The following is a 19,800-nucleotide window of genomic DNA, read 5'->3' as shown; positions in this document are numbered from 1 at the left end:
CTTTTTGACTAATTTCTTAAAAGAACTTAAAGGACAAGTTTTTTTTTCCCTGTTGGTAAAATACTCTCATGTTAAATGACTGGCTGACGCGACCTCTTCTCAGAGCGCAGGCAGGTCAGTCGACACAGAGCACACAGAGGAGTGATAAACACATCCAACTCGCTGTGCTATCAGCAGATTAGTGGCTCTTTGTTAAGTATGATGCAAACACAGAGAGAGCTATCTAAAGTCCTGAACAAAGAGCGTGAGAACACAGACAATAAAGCTGCATCCTCCGGGGTTAAATATTTAAGACACCCATCACTGGGCAGTTCAAGAGCTGCAAACATAAAGTCTGGAACCATCAAAACACAAAATGTACGACAGAAAGTTGGCTTTTTCTTTCTTTCAGAGAAGGGATTTCATCTGTATTAAAAATGCAGAATTTTAACATCCCCAACAGAGACATGCCAAAAAGTAGTTTGATGTTTTACTGAATTAAATTAGAGTTATGTGGAGAGCAACAATAAATTTGGATAAAATCTTACCTCAAAATACTAAACATATCAGTGTGCTATACAGGTTTATTTATTTGCTGTTTTGTGGTCGGCATCTTCTCAGTTTTGAATTCATTTTTTTAATTATTAATGGTTGCATTTAACCCTTGTGCTATCTTAGATGACCCCACCCTTACATTGACGTGTTCTCCTACCATGACAAAGGTGGATAAAGGTGGAAAGATTTCATGTAATCATGGAAACCAGTGAAGATCACAAATCATTGAAGAAAAAAGAGGGTCTAAATGACCCAACTGCAGATGTTAAAGTGCCTAGGATAGCACCAGGGTTAATTAATATGATTCCAACTATTGACATATCTTTTTTTAACACATATAAAGCTGTGTTCCATAAATCTTTTTTTTTAATTGGTTGGAGTAAAACAATTATGCATAAGTGACGCATTTTAAATACGTCTTTAATAAAATAAAAGGCCTGTTTGATTTTTAAAGTTGTTAATCAAATTTCAGAACACGACTGATTATTGTTTTTGTTTTTTTTCCCTTTTTCCTTAAACATTACATAATCAACATTAAGGCTTAACAACAGATCAATAAAAATAAAACAACTAAAGTCAGCTTTAGAGTCAACGATTTGTTTTTAAGGAGTTTGCAGTTAAAAGGATGTGAATTATTTTCCATTTCCAAAATATATTTTAAAACATAACTTCACAATGAACTTTCATGTCTCAAACAGACAATTAGTTTCATCATTTCAGTGCACTGTGAAAGTATATTAAAACCCCTGAAGTGTTGAAATGCAGCTTTTCACAGTAAATCTACAAAGATCAGTACTGCCACCTATTGGCCAAAATGCAGAAACACTGTTCCATAAAAAATGAACCAGACCTTTTTATTCTACTTTCTACACTATCTTTGAAGACAATTTGTGTGTTTAATCAGAGATAACCCAGAATAGGAAAGAAATGTACTAAAATTAAATAAATGCATAAAAAATTTATTAGAATAATTGTATCAACTTGCTGCATACAAGCAGGAACATCACTTTTGTCTGTTCCAAGAAGGAATATTTTACAGCTAATCATAGTAAATACTTAATTGAATAAGCTCTTAGCACTTAGATTACAGTAAACAAACACATAAATGCTCCAGATCAAAATTTCATCTCAAAAAATGGTCAAACCTGTACGGACACGCAGGTGGCGCTCAGGAAATATCAGTCGTGGATTTCTCTGTGAACTCTGTGGGGCAAAGATATTCATGCATACTTTTTCCTTGGGCATCCTGCGGGTGACAGGTCATAGTGAACACAAACACAGAAGAGTAAGTAGGGGGGAAGTAGGTAAGATGCAGGCGTGTCTTTTTTATTTTTTAGAAACCCTGCACACTGGAGCCCGTTAGTGCTGTTCTGGTGAAATGTACAAGCTCTTTGTACTTCCTTGCATGAAGCCTGACCGTTAGAAATTAGGAAATTAGACAATCAAGAGTGCAGTTTGAGTGGGCATCCTGTGGGCATTCTATGGACACACTTGCAGACTCCATAAAAACTTCAAGAGGAAGTTTTATTTTCCTTCAGCCCTATTGCAGCATCAGAAAATTAGTTCTGTCGCAATTTCCAAGTTAATGAAAATGTGAAATAAACCGTATTACCAGGAACTACCCTTACTTTGTTTTGATCTCCATAAAAATAGTTTACAACTAAACTATTTCAAATGCATGGAAGACGGGCCCCTCTGATAAATACAAACGCAGACATAAAGGCTTGTTTTACAGTTTCAAAACAGTAAAACAGTTCAAAAACAGAAAAATAAACAACTTAACAAGATGTTGTAAATGTTTTAACTTGCTTCCTTTTTAAAGCTCACATTATTAACTGTAACCTAACTACTGAAAATTAAATCTGGAGATTGAAATACAGTGATATGAGCTGAATTAAGTTAGCCAGTATTTAAAAAATAAACTTGCAAAAGTTTAAAATCCACAACGACAGAAATGAAATAAAATAATGTAATCTGGTTAAACACAGGATTGTGAGTGTTTTAGAAAAAAAAATATTTAAGGGGCTGCTAATCAATTTCTTCTTCATTCCCAGCTGTTCATTCATGTCCAGACAGTAGGTGGCAGTCTTGACTCACATTTGAAGCAGTGAACCAAAGAGGACATCAAGTCTGCAGGGATGTCTTGATTTGCTGTCTTCAGATTGTTGCAAATTAAATACAATTCATTGTGGCGCTTTTTGTTTTCTTTTCAGCATTTTCTTGTGACTTACTAAACAAGGTCATATGTTTATTTATGATTAAGACTAATAATTGAATTATTTACTAGTGAATGTGAACTTATGCTTACATTCCAATTAATTTTGTGACTGATTATCCCGTATTTGATATATGCTTATATGTATGCAAATTTCAGATGTCTTGTTTTTGAATCATTTCTTATGTAAGTCCAAAATATCAGCTGAATAATTTCAGTTTTTGTTTCAGTTTCATTTTTATTTTCATTTTCAATTAAATTGATTGATAAAAAGTACAATCGTTCGTTAACTTTCCGTTAATTTGTACACCTTTTAGGGTGACTGAATGAAGTGTGGTTAGGGGTTAGCATCGCCGTCTCACAGCAAAAAAGGTCATGATTAAGTGCGGGTTCTGTCTGGTTACTTTGGCCTCTGCCCCAAGTTCAAAAACCGGTTTTGTGGCGTGCTTTGAGGCTGAAAATACATGAGTTTGGAGTGAAAGTCTTTGTCTGCCTCTGTGGCCCTGACAGGGAAGGATGAAGTTGAAGATTTCTATCACGCACTCAATGGATGTGTTATGACCATAATTGTATGCTGTGTCAGCATGTGTCTGAAGATGCAATACAAAGACTTTTAACAAAACATACACACACACAAAATTCCAATACAACAAATAAATATGTGAGAACTTAACACATTGTACACACTGGCAGCAACCTATGCCCACCAGGAGCAATGCGGGGTTCAGTGCCTTGCCCAGAGAGACGCAGGGAAGGCGGAAACCGAAACTGCGAACTTCCAGTCAGAGGTCTACCGCTCTACCTCTGCCCCCACAGCCCCCCACAAAAATTTAATCTATAAATAAGCTGCTCTGAAATGTGCAAAACCAAAGGAAAACATAAGAAGCTGCACAAACAAGACTCCTGAGATCCTTCAGTTCATCTAAACTATGATCATCAGTTTTACAGTTTTTTTTTTTGAAGCTACGTCACTGTTTAGGGAAAATTCTAAAGCTTTAAATTCGTCTGACAGTGGCAAACAATCTTTCACACACAAAAGTATTTATGCAAAGATTTACAGACGTACATTCATGTGTTTTTAGAAATGCCAAATGGTTCTCGGGTTAAAGTGATTCGGGTTAGATGATCTCTTAATAACACATCCTTGACGAAAAACGTTTTTTTGCAAATAATAAAAGTCTTATTGATGCTTAATACACAAATGTATTAGTTGCACAAATTGGCATTATGAGTGGTCAAAGACGGCCTTAAATTAGTGTTTTATCTTGTAATTGTTGTAGTTTCTCAGTAAATTATTTGAGCCAAAAAGAGGTTTTCTGAGAGCCACATCTGGTATTATTATGTCTTGTTTTTCAAAACAAGTAGTTTATGAACAAATTTAGAAATAATTTGACTTACTTCTGAGCCTTTATCCTTTTCTCCTTGACTAATAATTTGTGGAAAAAGTCTAAAAAAAAACACAACACATATGGAGAAAAGTTATGAAACTGCAGAAAGAATCGCAAAAAATGAATAGAAGAGAGATTCCCCTCCACGAATCAAATAAATATTAACTCCACAAATCATAAATATTTTAACTCTGATCTCATATTTTTAGTAACGTCAGCTTGAAACTGTTTTTTGATTTTAAGGAAGATTGGAATAGATTTAGATTTTATAAACAAGGATGACATTGTTTTCCATGAGTACAACTACATCAATGTGTTGAAGGTGAGACTTTGTGGGAAAAGGAGCTGGTGACAAAAATGAGTTTTAGTTTATAGCTTGTACATATTGTGATAGACTGCACCCTTATGGTGGTGCCGTCTGTTTGTCTACTGCTGTCTCCAGATGTTTTGTTTTAGGAAGTTTGCCACTCATTGCATCTCAAAAGGGAAAGTATTTTCATACTTACATAAAAAAGTGTGTCATGGTTTCAATAAGACACTCAATTGTCTCCATGTGAGTGTGTTCCTGCCCACTGTAAGACAAGTTCTGATCTATCTGTCTGAGCAAGCTTTGGGAAATGCATAACTTTACTTGACTGTTTAGCCTGGAGCCGGTTTAGCTCGTGCTGGTTTGCGGCGCCTTCCGTCCGTGAAACCAGGGTTCAACTCCGGGCTGCTCCCTGTTCCCTTCTCTGCCCCTGTGCCGGTTCCAAGCCCGGTTTGAGAAGGTTGCGTCAGGAAGGGCATCCGGCGTAAAACATTGCCAAGTTTACCATGCGACTTGTTAACTGTGGCAACCCCTGATAGGAGAAGCCGAAAGAGGAAGAAGAGGAATAGATTTAGATTTTGAGCACAAGTTGAACAGTTCCAGGGTTCTTGTATAAAGAAATAGAAAAATAAAGCACTATTTTGTAAATACATGACTTTGTGAGGTTAGGCATTTTATTTTTTGTTCTGTTCAGCAGGGAAGCAAACAGCGCATTTACAGGGTAAATTTACAGGGCGCACACACACAGCAGATTATGTATACATAAAAATGGTTGAATGTTATGTAAAAAAGTGAAAGAAAAAAAGAGGGAGACAGAAGAAACACAAAGAGGAGGAAGAAAAACTTACATCAGCAAAGCAAAAAAAAAGAAAAGACAATCATCATCTTTAACGGATGGTGTGTGATGAATAAAGAGGGACACACTATTAAGTAGATGTCTGAAAACCATGACAACTCCCAGAGGCCTCATATGTATTTTTAAGTGTGTTTATGTGTGTGTGTAGGTTTGTCTCCAAGTCTGTGTGTGTCCACTGTGTATGTGAGTCCATTATAGAGTATTTGAGGAGAATAAACGGGGGGCTGTGAGGTCTTTGTGTCTTTTCAGCTCGTTCTATAATTGTTTGTCGAGTTTGACCACCCAGCAGGGTGTCCTACACTGACACATGCACACACATGTGCACTCACACACACACATACACATGCTATGTATGGCTACCTTTAACTAAGGTTTGACCCAAACTTTTAAGGAAATAAAAAAGGAATGATGCAGTTTCCACCCTAGAAATTTTCAAATTTAAAAAACAAAAACTATATTTTTATTTTAAAAAAAGACTTGGATTATCAATGGGACTATTTTTGGATAAGACCCCTTTTGACAGAATTTGAGAAACACCATCATCTCATTCTTTATAGACTGTTTTTTTTCTTTGTCCCCTTTTTCCAACAAAAATCCCTTTTGCGTTAAACATTCCTCACTTTTATTTTTAATGTAAGTTGCTAGAGATTTTTCCATATGTGCCTTAAAATCTTATCTTACCATAAATCATTTCCCATAAATAATCATCGACTGAAGAAAGCAACAGAACCAGGGACTAATTTAAACTAAAATCTCATCTTGTATTTTTCTTTCAAGGTGATGGAATTCCGAAAGAGACGGTTTTCGAAGTGACTAAAGCAAATACTTTTAAGGTGAACTTTAAAGTCAAGGTGGGATGACCTTTGTACAAAAAAAATTAATAAATTAGCTTTTTTGGCATGAGAGAGCAGGAATAACAGACCACTGCAAGCAAGAAAACCATATGATGGACTGGGAAAAGGCCAAAGTCCTCCCCACTGAAGACAACAGACACCGCAGTTGGATTGGAGGCGGTGGAGATACCAAAGCAAGCCCACACTTCCATGAACTGGGATGAGGGGGCCTTCCTGCTCTCTCATACCTGGAGCAACATCCTCCAGAAGAAAAAGGACATCAAGGGGCGGAGTCGCCTGTCAACGTTTGACAGGTGACTCCGTCTCAGTCACAATCAACTGTTTTTATATACATCACACACTGCCATCTGATGAAGACTGTCCGTCAAAACATGTCAGGTATGTGAAAAAGCACAACCCGTGTCCGCTAACAGAAGAACCAAGAAGTCACGTACATTAGTTGCTGTGTTTTTCCCCCAAAAAATGTAATTGTGTTACAATTAAAAAAAAAAAGATTTTTCATGGTCTGTCTCATTATTTTCCATCCACTTGGTTCAGCTGCTGGCAGAGTTGCACTTTATGGGGGAGTTTTTATTCAATCACATTTAATTTTGTTTGTCTTCTCAGAGTCTATGAAACCGGCCATGCCTTTAGAAAAAGCAGAGCATGTTCGTGACACCAAAACCAGCTAAAAAAGTTTCATATCAGGTTTGATAGATGCATATTCTGTGAGAGAAATCTGGACTCTAGAAGAAAAGCACAAACTTGATCAGTTATCTTCATGGCAAAATTTGCTGAAAACCATCTATTCTGAAGCAGTTTGATCTGTTTCATCTATAGGATGAGTTGAAATGAGTCGTTTGGATAAAACAGACAAGCTTTATATTATAAGTAACATCAACAGTTAAAAACCACTGTCATATTAAATATTTAGCATTTTTCATTGTTTTTGTTTAACCCACTTCAAATGTGTTTTTTCTAGGTTTTTCAACAAGATTCAAGTTTTAAAGTCTTTACTGTTTAAAGAGCTAATATTTTTGTTTAACATTCTGATTTTCTACAATGTTGCTTCAAATTTAAAGACCAATAAAAAATAATAATAATAACAACACTGCTTTTCTGTGATGGCCTTTTTTAAATCCATCAAAATAGAAAGATTAGCATCATTACAACTATAAACTTATTTAACTTTCTTAAGTTTATTTTAGTTTTTTAGATCTTAAGTTAATATTTTTAGTAAAAGTTGACAAACAAGTTAAACTAAATCTGCCATTGATTTTCAGATACAAGAAGAACCTTCGGTCTTTGGTCAGCCGTCAGTCTTTTGTCCACATCTTGTTCAGAAACAGCATCTTTTACTTCTTCTGCAAGCGGATTAGTGCTTTCAAAGGATTTAAAAGCATCCCTCGTTCACTCTTATCATTAAACAGGCCTCAAAATCTCTCTTAATGCTCTGCTCCAAGTCTTTTTTTTCTCTCACCCTCACTTGACTCCCTGGACCCGCCTCCACCGTTTTCAGTGACGTGAAAGTCGTTAAATAAGCGAGGAGTCGTGGTCAGAATGTCATCATCCGAGCGCGTTCTTTGCCCTCTGGGTGGCCCTCTCACGCAGTTCCAGGCTCCCGCTCCCCTAAGCAGCACCTATGGAACCAAACCCGCTTCACACTGCTTTAACAGTGTGAGGTATTGACCCACATCTCTGGAACTGCTTGCCTGACTTCTCTCCAGATATCTGTACTTTTGCGCCATGCCATCCGGAACCAACGCGCGGACAGGGTTCTCTGTGCGGGATATCCTAGATCTTCCTGACCCAACCGGAAGAAACGGAACGAGAACCGTGGATGAAAATTCTAGGGATGCAGTGATGGAGGTTCTAGGCTCAGGAAACGGAGAGAAACGAGAATTCAGCGGCCGGAGTTGGCGTGAGCGCGGCGCTGGAAGTTTGAACAGATGGAACCGCCCAAATCACGGTACCTGGTTTTATTTACAAATGACATGTTTAGTATTTAGCCCAATAAACTTTTTATATCTAAATAAAAATCATTTAATAAACTTAGAATTAAATTGAGGAAACTCGTTAAACGAGAAGATGTTTTTGCGTAAATTGTGGTCGGAATCCAGGTTTTGGGTTATGGCCTATATTTCGGGTTTAGTAAAAGCCCTATCATATCATTGGACATATTATTCATACAATTTTTTTTAGATGAAGCCTTTGCGATCTAATTATCATATGAGTCAGTTGTGTTGTTTAAACTCTTAATTTCCTGCAGAGCTCGCAAAACGTTACAGTTTTTTGCCTTTCTTTTAAAGAAAGTTCTAGAGTAATTCGATTACTTTTTTCCCCTGACAGTACATAGTTTGTCCTCCGATTCCAGTACCGGATCTACATTTTCCCGCCTGTCCACGGATGTGTCCCGGTCCGCAGACGGTCTAGAGGCGCAGAAGAACCGCAGGAAGAGGCGCGTGCTCTTCTCCAAAGCGCAGACGTTCGAGTTAGAACGGCGCTTCCGTCAGCAGCGTTACCTGTCCGTCCCGGAAAGGGAACACCTGGCTGGGCTGATACGCCTCACTCCGAACCAAGTGAAGATCTGGTTCCAGAACCACCGTTACAAGATGAAGCGAGCCCGCGCCGAGCGCAGACGAGAGGCGCTGCAGCTGCTGCCCTCCACGCGCATAGCCATCCCGGTCCTGATGCAGGACGCCAAGCCCTGCGAGCAGATCACAGGTCAAGACCTGGAGGTGGCGCTGAGGTGTGGGATCAGTAGTATGCCGATCTGCGCATACTCCCCGCTGCTGCATGCCGCCTATGGACCGGAGCACCCCGGACTGCCGCAGCAGCCCTTCGGGGCGCAGCATCTGGCGCACATGTACCACTGGAGCTGGTGAGCTCTGAGACTGATGGAGACGTTTCTAAAAATGTTTCAAAATTAAAAGACTCGTCCTCAGATATTAAACGCTTCATGGGTTAGAAAAAAAATATCTTAATCTCAAAACTCAATCTCTGAATACTCTTCCTGTGGGCCAAAAAGCTGTAAAAATAATTTGATTAAAAATCTGAAATTCTTCCTTCCAAAGAAAGATGTTTGTGTTTAATGTGTTTTAATTTAAACTATTCAAGAAAAGCATATTTTGTCCTGACTTTGATGCATAATACTACTAAAACTGAAGTTTGATGAAGCCAAGAACTATTTAAAAAAAGCTTATATTGTTGTTGTTTGCTTGCTGCTAAATAAGAAAATGTATGACAACTTTTGTCTCTCCTGTGAATTTTATTAACTTATTTTTAGCTGTGAGTTGGTTTTTATGAAGTGGATATATTTAAGTGTAAATAAAAGTTGTGTGATGGCAAATTGTGCAAATCATGGAAACAAATCATTGCTTTTGGCAATTTTTGGGGTGAATATTGCGCAGTAAAATTGCAAGAATAACAGGGGGCAAATTTATTTAGAAGAAGAAAAAAAAGAAATCCCTCAACAATAGTAACTTTCAGACCATTTGACTGCTGAATGTATTGTTTTTTTTCTTGGAGGAAAATCTCTGATGGATTAAAAAAAGATAAATGAACTTGCTTTTTCTTACAGAAAACTGTCTCGCAGGGAATCCGAACAGTGATGGGGATTTTATAATGAGCCTTTTTTGTAACTCTTTAGAAACTGGGGATTAGCGTACACTGTTTCTTCTTTTTTTATTGCATAGAAAATCTCCTAAGTGAGTGAAATGACCCGGAAATATTTAAACTGGCAGCCACGATGAGAGCCTGTGGAATCCTTTCAGTTGTAAAGAAAAGATGCTTCCCTTTTTTTGGAAACACCGAACCATCCTTATGAAAAGGAGGAGATGAAACTCTCCCACAATGTTTTGTTGCTGCACGTTATCACCAACTGTGTAAGTGTGAGGCAGCTTCAACATCTATTACTTTTACTTTTTTTAAATAAAGGTAATGGTTATTTTCAGTTTCCTCAAAAGAAGTAAAAAATAAAAATTGTTTGTTTGATTTTACCGTTATTAAAGTTATTTTAGCTGCTAATGCTGTTCCAATCTTTCAAAGTAAAAGCTTTGTTCTAATGAATTTTTAGGGCATTGCTGTGGCTGAGTTTATACTGAGTTTTTTTCTTAATTGTCCCCTGTTAAATTAAATTTAAATCCTTCTTTCTCTGAGTGTTTAACTAAAAATGCAGAAATGTTTCTTTACTTCCAAACTGTGACATTATATGTTGTGTGAAAGAATGTTTTAAAGCATTCTGGCGTTAAGAAAAAGTACTAATTCAAACCCACTGTTGATTAAAATAGTAAAATGTCCTTAAGGTGCATTTACTTATGAGTCAGGATTTTGCACACAAAGGCCTTTTTTCTCTCTTTAGGTGTTATGGAAGGTTTACAATTTGCTTCACAAAATTGATTCCCTTTTTGTCTTACCATGACTTATGTGAGTATTCTAATAGTCCTTTCCTCTTGTTGTGTTCGTTTCTAGTCCATACAGTAAAATTACTCTTTAAAGTCAACAAGGCAATCAATGCTTGATTAAGTTTCCCTATTTTGTATCCTTATAGCCAATTATTTTGATGGAATGTAATGAAAATATATTCAGGTTCAGCAACATTTTCTTCCTTGTGAAAGCTTGTGAAGACTCCAAGTTGAGTTTGTCGTGACCCAAAAATTCTTAAAAAGAAACATTCACATGTTAGACATAAACTACAAAGTCTTGAGATTTCCTTTTTTTTTTTTTTTTTTTTTTTTTACAGATTTGAAACTTTAAAAACTTATTGAGAATTACAAAAAAGGACTGTCTTGTTGGGACAATATCACCATAGAGCAGGACAACTGTCGAAACAGCATAGCAAAACATATGAAGACTCATTCATATTTTGCTTTTCTGTCTTATTTTTATGAGAGTAATCACCTGCTGTCATTCACCTATATACCTCTGTCATGAGAGCCTGATCTGCTGCTTAGAAGTCACTGAATGCATGTGACGTCCATACATTAGATATAACCAACCACTAATCATTTTTATCATCAAGGATCTTGCAGAAGTCCCATTGAGTGTGAAGATTGTCTTTTTTGCTGCTTTTAAAATGTATCGGATCTGAGTTTTCATGGGAGAAGGATGAAATCTCTGCATCTCTTGCGGTAACATATTACTCTGGACTGCTTTTAGAATTTTTTTATAGCTCGCCTGATATTTGCAACATTGTGCTGCGATGGATTGCAAATGTGAGTCAATGTTCTAGTTTGACATTTGGTTTATTTCTTTGAACCAAGAGGCGGTAGAGAGCAGAGATCTCTGTTCCTTCAGTCAAAGGCAACACACGAGTCCTCATTAAAAAAACAGAGCTCTGGAGGCTGGGGTTCAGGGGACACATTTGCTGGATTTTTTTCTTTCCCTGTGTGAGAGAGACTGAAGCACTCTTTGTTTTTCATCCTTTTGTGCATTTTATGCGTTTGATCTGAAAGCAGAGTTTGGTGTGTCATAGTATTATTCTAAAAGTGGACTTCAAGTCATGCAGCCTACATTTTTAACAGAGAGCAATCTTGAACCTACTTCAGTGAGATTTTATTGGCACTGGACATTATTTTAAGTGGAGTAGGCCTATATTTATTGAAAAAGTGACAATTGTTTTTCATTAGAATTTGATGCTAAAATATTGCCATAATAATTCTTAATACTATTGACTATTAGTTAAAGTTAAAATTCAAAGGACGTTTTGTTAAGATTTGGAAATAGTTATACTGTAGCACATTTGGAATAATTCCCTTTTCAAAAAGTTAAACATTTTAGAGTTTAGATTTACTTCTAAGCTTCAAATGCAGTGATTGTAAGTGTTATAACATTCATTTATGTGAATTTTGTCTTTCTCCACAATGAATGAATGTCGTTCTTGGTCTTTACTTTAAGTTAACAGCATTAACAAACAGGCAGCCAACATCTATATTGCTATTCCTAATCCATCCAGCAGATGTCAGCAGCAGCTTTATCAATTTTACTTTATGCTGGAATTGCAGAAGACGTGAAAACACTATGCTTGTTATTTTTTTACTTGTCCAGCATTGGCCTGATGAACGTAGAATTCTGCACATTTCTTATATAAGAAATTATTGTGCATGTCAGTATTTTAAATTATTATTGTTGCAATTAAAGTGGAAGGAGCCCTGAACATTTTAATGACTGTTATGGATATCAAAGTTCAAATGCATTTAATCAAAAGACAAAGTTTGGAGTTATTTTAAAAGGAGAATTGAAACTGAGATTTAACAAACTAAATAATATAAAGAGTAAATATGTTAATTTAGTCTTTCAAACAGTTTTTAAGTTGTTTAAATAAAATAGATTTTCCTAATCAGTCAGCCCTCACCTGTAGATATTTCTTTTGTTTGACTATTTTGCTTTATCATTTAGGCACAAAATTTACAATTTTTGGGGGGACTTGAAAAAAAGCAACCACTGACCTGATTCACAGAGATCATCAACACACTCAGGTTCACCTGCTTAAAGGTCCCTCAGCTCAGTATTTCACCATGACCAGGTGAATCAGATCACGTGACACACCCTGGCCCAACCTGCAACCTGTTTTAATGCATTCATATAGAAGAGCATAATTGCGTGTAAACAGAAATACTTTTTGGTTTTTCTGTGCTCTTCTTTACTTCACTCGTCCCTGCAGCTGTTCAGAAGTCAAAGAGTTTTCTTTCATTCAACATGTTTGTTCAAAACTGTCTTTCCACAGCTACAGGTTTCCAGCCTGTATGGTCACGCATAGTTCTTTTATTGTGGCTAAGACAGCATGGAAAAAACAAAAAAAAAGTTTACCGGCATTTCTTTACTTTTGAAATGAATTTACAAAAAGTTGCATTAATTTAGACATCTTATAAATGTTGTCTAAAAAACCTACAGTCAGTATTTTTTAAGAAGACTTGTATCTGGTTAACCTTTAAGCCTTTTTGGTATATCACATTAATTTTTACAAGACTTTTTTTTTTCTCATGTGTAGTTTATTGATGTTTTCTTTTTGTTGTTCAGTTTTGTGAACTCCTGCCAACCTAGTAAAGTCTCACTCCAACAGTCTTTTGATTTATTGTTAAAATATTAGTGGTCTTTTAATGACAAGACAAAAAAAACGTTAGTTTTTTAGGACATAGTTTCTGCAGAGTGACAGTAGTTCATTAGAAAATCGCCTCTAAATTGTGGGCTGAACTGTTGACGCAGAGTGAGCCCGCAATCATTTCCCATTATCCCTTTGTTTACATTCTCTCCCACTAGCTTACAGCTCCTCACACCCCCAACCTAACATTACCGGGGCAACAAAAGTGCCGACCAATACTGAAGCTACCCAGCCGTACAGTTTAGATCCAGATTGTCTGCAAGTGGATGCATCAGAATGGAGCAGTGTAGGGAGCTTGTGCCCCCCCCCCCCCCCCCCCCCTACTACTAATGCTGCACAAACAATTGCAATATTTTTCATACAGCATTTTTTAATAAGCTCGTGATTCACCACGATTCCAAAAAAGAAATACTTAGAAACAGTGTTTTAGTTTTCATTTTGTTATCTGTCCTCCATCAGGATAAAAATGCCACAAGAATATCAAAAAAACAAAAAAACAATTTTTTTTTGGAGTAGTGTTCTTTAAATTTCTTCCTAATATCTGAAGGAACCACAAAAGGGCAAAAATCACTACATTTGTGCACTGGTCCCAAGTTCAGGTAAATGCTGAGGGTTTTGTCAGGAAGGCTGTATTAAAGGGGGACATGAGTGTGGTTAGTTTGAGATGCAGCGGATAAGATCACAGGCAGATGACTCGCTGTGGCGAACCCCATAGGCTCAGCTAAAAGGCAAAGAAGATGATTGAGAAAACACTCTAACCTTTATTTTACCAGGGGACAAAATCTCTTTTTTGAGAGACATGAACAAATGTTATATTAAACTCACCATAGAAAAGAAAATCTTTTTAAAGCAGTTTTTTCTCTTTATCCAAGGAATTTAATGGCTAAAAACTCTTATGTGTAGATTTGTTGTTCTTTTTACATTAGGTTAGTGTCAGTCTTGCACAAAATGTAAAAAAAAATAAAAATGACTCCATTCAAATTCCCTTCACTTTTGTTATGACACCAGTCAAATTCCTTCTGTTAAAAGCAGGAACAGATTCAAAAAGTAGGTTTTTTTTTATAAACACTTTCTTTTCATGTTTCAACAGTAAAAGCCCCACTAAAGCCTTCTTACATGTCATCATGCTGCTCCAGAAAAAGTCTTGTAATTCACTGAGTGACTTTTTCCTCAGGAAATTTCCCTTTTCTATTTCAAACTCTGTAATTTTTGCCAAATATTTTTCATTTTATTTTTTATGTTGAAGTCATAAATTGCACTTCAGCTTTCATTTTGAAAAACAGACCAAGAAAAAATGTAATCTTCTTTGAACTGTTTTATGTGTCAAATTTCCCCCACAAAGGAATTCGACAAACATTTGTCCTGGCGGTGGCGTTTTGGAGCTTTGTGGAGACCTCTACTTTCTCCGCCCTTACTCACCCTCCTGAGAAAACAGCCATGCGCGTCGACCTGTATCAACCTGCTCACGGTCACGCCTCAGGACATCTGAAGACCACTTCTGGACGCGTGACCTTTGACCTTCGCGTGAGTGCATTGAAATCTTAGCCGAGAAAAAAAAATGCTGCTGGAGAAGCAAATATCAGAAGATATGCTAAGAAAAAACAAAACAAAAGGACAATCCACCCCGGAAATGTTATGCAAACCCAATATTTACCTGTTTTTTCTCAATCTGTTGGATTTATTAGGAGGAATATATCAGATTTTGATTCTGAAGCATAGAAGAGCAGGAAGGCTGGCTCTGGTTCTTTTAAGAAATACAGTCCATGCAGAGGCAGTGTTCTAGTCCATGTGGAGCTATTAGTGGCCTGATTTTTCTGTTTCAGGAGCCAGGTGGTTTATAACAATAAGCCCCCCCCCCACATGTTAGAATGAGCTGCCTTTTTCAAGAGGTGGTCAGGGGCCCCATCTGCTTGGCCTAATGTCCCTCCAAAGAGCCAAGGATTACACTGAGGGGAGATGTACAGAGCGGAGACCTGGAGTCTGCAGAGAGACAGAATGAAAGAAATCGAGAAGGCAGGAAATGTTATAAGTGGAGGATGTGATGGGGAGGGGGGTGTTTGGTATGAACAAAATCCACACAAATAAAGGTTGTAGTTAAGTGTCTTCCCCGCGTTTAGCCTCGGTGAGAGATCTGAGTGGACATCACGTGTGCTCATGGGAAGCCCTGGAGAAAAGCAAAACATCAGCAAAAGTAGGGTTTTGAAAGTTTCAGGTTTGATCACAGAGTTTGAAATGGTGTTTTGTCCTGAGGAAATAAAGTTTATGAACTCCTAAGTACTCCTCAAAACTCCCTAAATATGAGTTTTATTTTTAACATTTATTTTATTATTATTATTATTACTATTATTATCATTATTATTAACGTGTGTATTAACAGGGGAAACTAATAAAATATAACAAAATAATCAAAGAAAACATTGGACAATTAGCTTGTGTTTTTTTGTATTCAATGTAAATGGCATTTCTCTTGATTGACCACTCTAAAAGAATACATACAATATTACAAACATGTTGAGTAAAGATGGCAATTAATAGGACTTTTATTATCTTTACAGTTATTCAAAATTCCAAAGATTCAAAGAAACAGAGGACAGAAAAAGATAAATCAGTTATGTAATGTGATGTCATTGTGAATTATTGACTTCCTAAAAATAGCTTTATACCAATATAAATAAATAAATAAACAAATAAATAAATAGATAATACATTTTGCTATTATTTTTAGAGGCAGCACATTCCAGTAATACAAGGTCTATATGGTTGTTTTTTGAGAACATTAGTTTAGACACCAAAAGAAAAAAAAATGAACTCCAATTAAAAAAAAAAAATCAATAAGAGTTTTTTTCAAGTTAAAAATAAACAACAAAAAAGGTTCACATCATAACCCAGAACTAAAATGTGAAATCAACACAAAAGAAAAAATATCTAAAGAACTTTTAATTAAATGATGAGACCAAGTAGAATTTCTCATGCAGACACAGAAACAACTCATATAAATATATATTTCTCCAAAGAATACATTCTGAAATATAAAACACAAGGTAAATCTATACAGATGCAGTTCAATGTTTAAAATGCCTTTTCACATTTACCACTGTTCACAACTCCTCTTCTTTGTTCTTTAGCTTTTTGGTTGTCATTTGAAAAACAACCACGTCAAACTGACCATCAGCAATTAAACGAATACATTTTTTGTGATGCATTATCCTAAAAGTTTGAATTTTTTTGCAATTTATTTAAAGAATCAACTAAGACATTGAACAGATTTCAGATTAAATTGGGGTTTAATTGACTACAAACTAAAGGGCAGGTTATTCCTTTTGTAAATAATATTTTATTTGTAGAAAACCGGGTTGAAAAAAAGTACCCCTAGATTTAACTTTTTGTTTTAAAACATATCTTTGTGGATGAAATTTGAGCAAGTTTGTGTGAGGACAGCGAATTGTGATGGGGATGATTTGGGCTGCATTTGGGAACAATGAAGCCTTCGGTTTCTTTCAGGGCCTTCAGTTAAAGTGCTTCTGCTCCTCTGGGTCAGGGATGTGGCCACCTCACCTCCAGCCCACAGCAGCACCAGCTGGACGCAGTACCAGATGGTCTCTTCAGCAGTGATTCGTTGAAAACAACAGTTTGTCCCATCGGGACACTACAAAGAGAGCGTGTAGGAACGTGATCCTGCGGGTCAGCAGGTGATTGGCTGCTCGGCCTGTGCGCAGTTTTAATGGTCCAGAGGAAGTTTTGACCAATGCGTAAAAACAGAAGAAGAAATCAGAAACCAGACAAATATCACTTTTTCCAGTGTGTTAGAATAAATCCCTTTATCTGCAGATGCAATTAACTTATTTAATAATCCAAAGTCAGTTTTTCCACCATAAAAAAACTATTATGAAAAATAATGAATAAAATAATGTGGAAAAGTTGATCAAATTTCGTTTTTCATTTTTTTAAATCGAAGTTTAGGTTTTTCAGATTATTTACAAGTTATTTAAGAAATAAACATCTGCTTAAAATATGTGAAAAAAAAATCGACAAAAACAAATTTTTAGCACAACAATAAATTCTTTACAAAAAATGTGTTTCGTAGGCTTAACAGTCAGGGAAAAAACTAAATCTAAACCAAAAAACTATACAAAATTACACTTTATAAGTGATATTAATGTGTAGTTGGAGATGGAAGCTAAAAACAATAAAATAAACACAACCTCAGTCTGAGAAGGACCTGGATTACACATGCGCATTTTTATTGCATCAATTAGGAAGTTTTGGGGGCCAAACTTGATCAGCATACAGCAGGTCTGATGCCTCCTGGTTATTGTTGGCTGCTGTCCGCGTCGCTCCGCCCCTCCGCGTTGGTCCAGCGGGATGGGGGCAGCTGGTCTGTTCCTGCCGATCAGCAGGATTTCTTATCAGCGTGACGGAGGAAGCAACAAGCCGGCAGGAGGGAGGGGGGGCTTAGGCAGAACTCCACTTTAGAGACGCATCCATCCAGACGCAGCAAAGGACACGGACGCACCGGAGGGCACGGGGTGGCCGCACCATGTCCTTGAGCCCAAAGAACTCCACTCCCTTCTCTGTTACAGACATCTTGAGCCCGATGGAGGACAGTTACCGCAGGTTCGGAGGGATGGACCCCACGGCGGGGGCCCTGGGAGCGCCGCTGGGCGCCTACAGGCAGCCACAGGTCTCCCAGCAGCAGCAGCAGCATCAGCAGTCTCATCTGCATCACCACCATCACCTGTCCTCCTCCTCATCCTCCTGCTCCTCCTCAGCGGCTCTGGGTCCGGGCGCGCCCTATCACATGCCCCACGGGGTACCCCAGTTCTCCGGGGCGGTCAGCGGTTTCTGCAACGGGGGCATCAGCAATGTGGGGGACCTGCCGACATACCAGGAGACGGTGAGGAGTGGAGGGGCGACGACTGCGTGGTACAGCAACCCAGAGCCCAGATACCCGACAAGTAAGAGGAACTTCCCCCAAAGTTCAACTGCGAACGAACATTTTAACCTGAACCAGCATTCTGCAGCAAAACACGTCAAATCGGATTTATTGCTGTTGGTTGGTGTCAAGCAAATAGCCAATTCAGGCCTTCTAAGATCCCCCCTCCCTCCCCACCCTCAATTTATATTGATTTAAAAATTAACTAATGACTTAATTTATTTTTTAAATGTAAAAAAAAGTAAAAGAAAAATAATTGATTTCTTTATTCGTTAAAAAGAATTAAAGCGACGTTTAAAAAAAAATAAAAGTTGTAAAAACTGTATTTATTTTGCAGGAATTGATCATTTCAGCATCTTAATAAAATTGAAATCGAAATAAATGCTGCATATTTTTTTCTAATGAAGTTTCCAGGTATATGGGCGCCTCCGCCGGGATGAATATGTCCGGGATGGTGGGCGGCCTGGCCGGGATGGACTCCAGCGCCAAATCCGTGGTGACCCTCCACGCAGCGCCGCGCCGGAAGCGGCGCGTGCTCTTCTCGCAGGCGCAGGTGTACGAACTAGAGCGCCGCTTCAAGCAGCAGAAGTACCTTTCCGCCCCGGAGAGGGAACACCTGGCCGGGCTGATCCACCTCACCCCGAACCAGGTGAAGATCTGGTTTCAGAACCACCGGTATAAGCTGAAGCGGCAGGCCAAGGATAAGGCCGCGCAGCAGCCGCAGCACGACAGCGGCGGAGGAGCTGCGAGCGCGACTACCGGACGCTCTTCCTCCGTTTCTCCCGTGCTGTCTAAAAACGCCAAAGGATCCCGGACTGATTCATGCGGCTCCAACAACACCGGGAACCGACAGGGCGGGTCAGGCGACGCCATGACGGCGACCCCGCAGCAGGTGAACCATCTGTCCTCCACAGAGGAGCTGGAGGACTTGTCTCCGAGTCCGCCGATGGGACTACACGATCAGATCCAAATGTCGCAGACGGACGCGGCCCTCATGGATTACACCAACAGCGTCATCGGCTCCAATTTACTATACGGAAGAACTTGGTAGCGAGAAACACAATCCGTGACCCGCAGGGCATCAGTGGAAGGACCATGTTTTTATATAGACAAAAACGGCACATGCGCAAAAAGCCCTTTTATTGTTTTTACGCACACTGGATTTAAACTAAAGGCTGTTTTTAAGTGCAAAAAACTGAAGAACTCAGTCTGAATGATTTTGATGTATTTTATTCTGGTTTTAAATTTACTATTTTTTTTGTTTGTTTTTGTTTTAATGACTGTCGTTTGAAAATGAATGAAACAGAAGCCCTACGTCTAAAACAGGCACGTGCTTCCTTCAATTCTGATGAAATTATTGCAGATTTAAAAGGAATCCAGTTGCTGAAAAATGTGAAAATCATTGGTTTAAAAAAATGAATCTCAACTCCAGCTGTTTTGTTTTCATTTATAAATCAGATTTTTTTTTTAACATTTATTTTCCCACATTTAGGCTCAAGTTAAGTTCTGCTGATCTGTGCTTTTAAATGGACTGGAGCTTTATTGCAATAATAATTGTAAATAAAAGGAAGTTTTGTTGAAATGTCAAACTTTTATGAAGAAACTAACAAAAAAAGCATCAAGGTAAACTTACTG

The 19,800-nt window shown here is 37.8% G+C and overlaps 3 protein-coding genes across 4 annotated transcripts in view; 2 read left to right on the top strand and 1 right to left on the bottom strand.

Moving 5' to 3' along the window:
- Positions 1-12,683, bottom strand: part of LOC110017780 (protein CEBPZOS) — a 28,171-nt gene extending 15,488 nt beyond the window's left edge. Inside the window, exon 1 of the mRNA XM_078942856.1 lies at positions 12,580-12,683. Coding sequence (XP_078798982.1) covers positions 12,580-12,597 — 18 coding nt within the window. The 5' untranslated portion in view covers positions 12,598-12,683. The remainder of the gene's footprint in view (positions 1-12,579) is intronic.
- nkx2.2b (NK2 homeobox 2b) lies at positions 7,734-9,157 on the top strand. Of its 2 annotated transcripts, none has more exons than XM_078942855.1 (2): positions 7,734-8,102; positions 8,508-9,157. In XM_078942855.1, exons 1-2 carry the CDS (start codon positions 8,083-8,085, stop codon positions 9,016-9,018), a joined length of 531 nt encoding a protein of 176 aa, XP_078798981.1. In that variant the 5' UTR covers positions 7,734-8,082; the 3' UTR covers positions 9,019-9,157. The 2 variants fall into 2 exon arrangements, with proteins under 2 accessions (XP_078798981.1, XP_023808618.1); XM_023952850.2 differs by having other exon boundaries at positions 7,737-8,102; positions 8,483-9,157.
- Positions 12,684-17,631: 4,948 nt separating the features above from the next.
- On the top strand, positions 17,632-19,747 carry nkx2.4b (NK2 homeobox 4b). The gene is made up of 2 exons (XM_004083743.5): positions 17,632-18,187; positions 18,573-19,747. Exons 1-2 carry the CDS (start codon positions 17,770-17,772, stop codon positions 19,214-19,216), a joined length of 1,062 nt encoding a protein of 353 aa, XP_004083791.1. The 5' UTR covers positions 17,632-17,769; the 3' UTR covers positions 19,217-19,747.
- Positions 19,748-19,800: the final 53 nt, after the last annotated feature.

The sequence above is a fragment of the Oryzias latipes genome, chromosome 24 (genome assembly GCF_053564925.1).
Source record: "Oryzias latipes strain Hd-rR chromosome 24, Olatipes_Hd-rR_3.1".
Lineage (NCBI taxonomy): Eukaryota > Metazoa > Chordata > Actinopteri > Beloniformes > Adrianichthyidae > Oryzias > Oryzias latipes.
The sequence above is the reverse complement of the archived record's forward strand: the minus strand, read 5'-3'. Positions and strand labels throughout refer to the sequence as shown.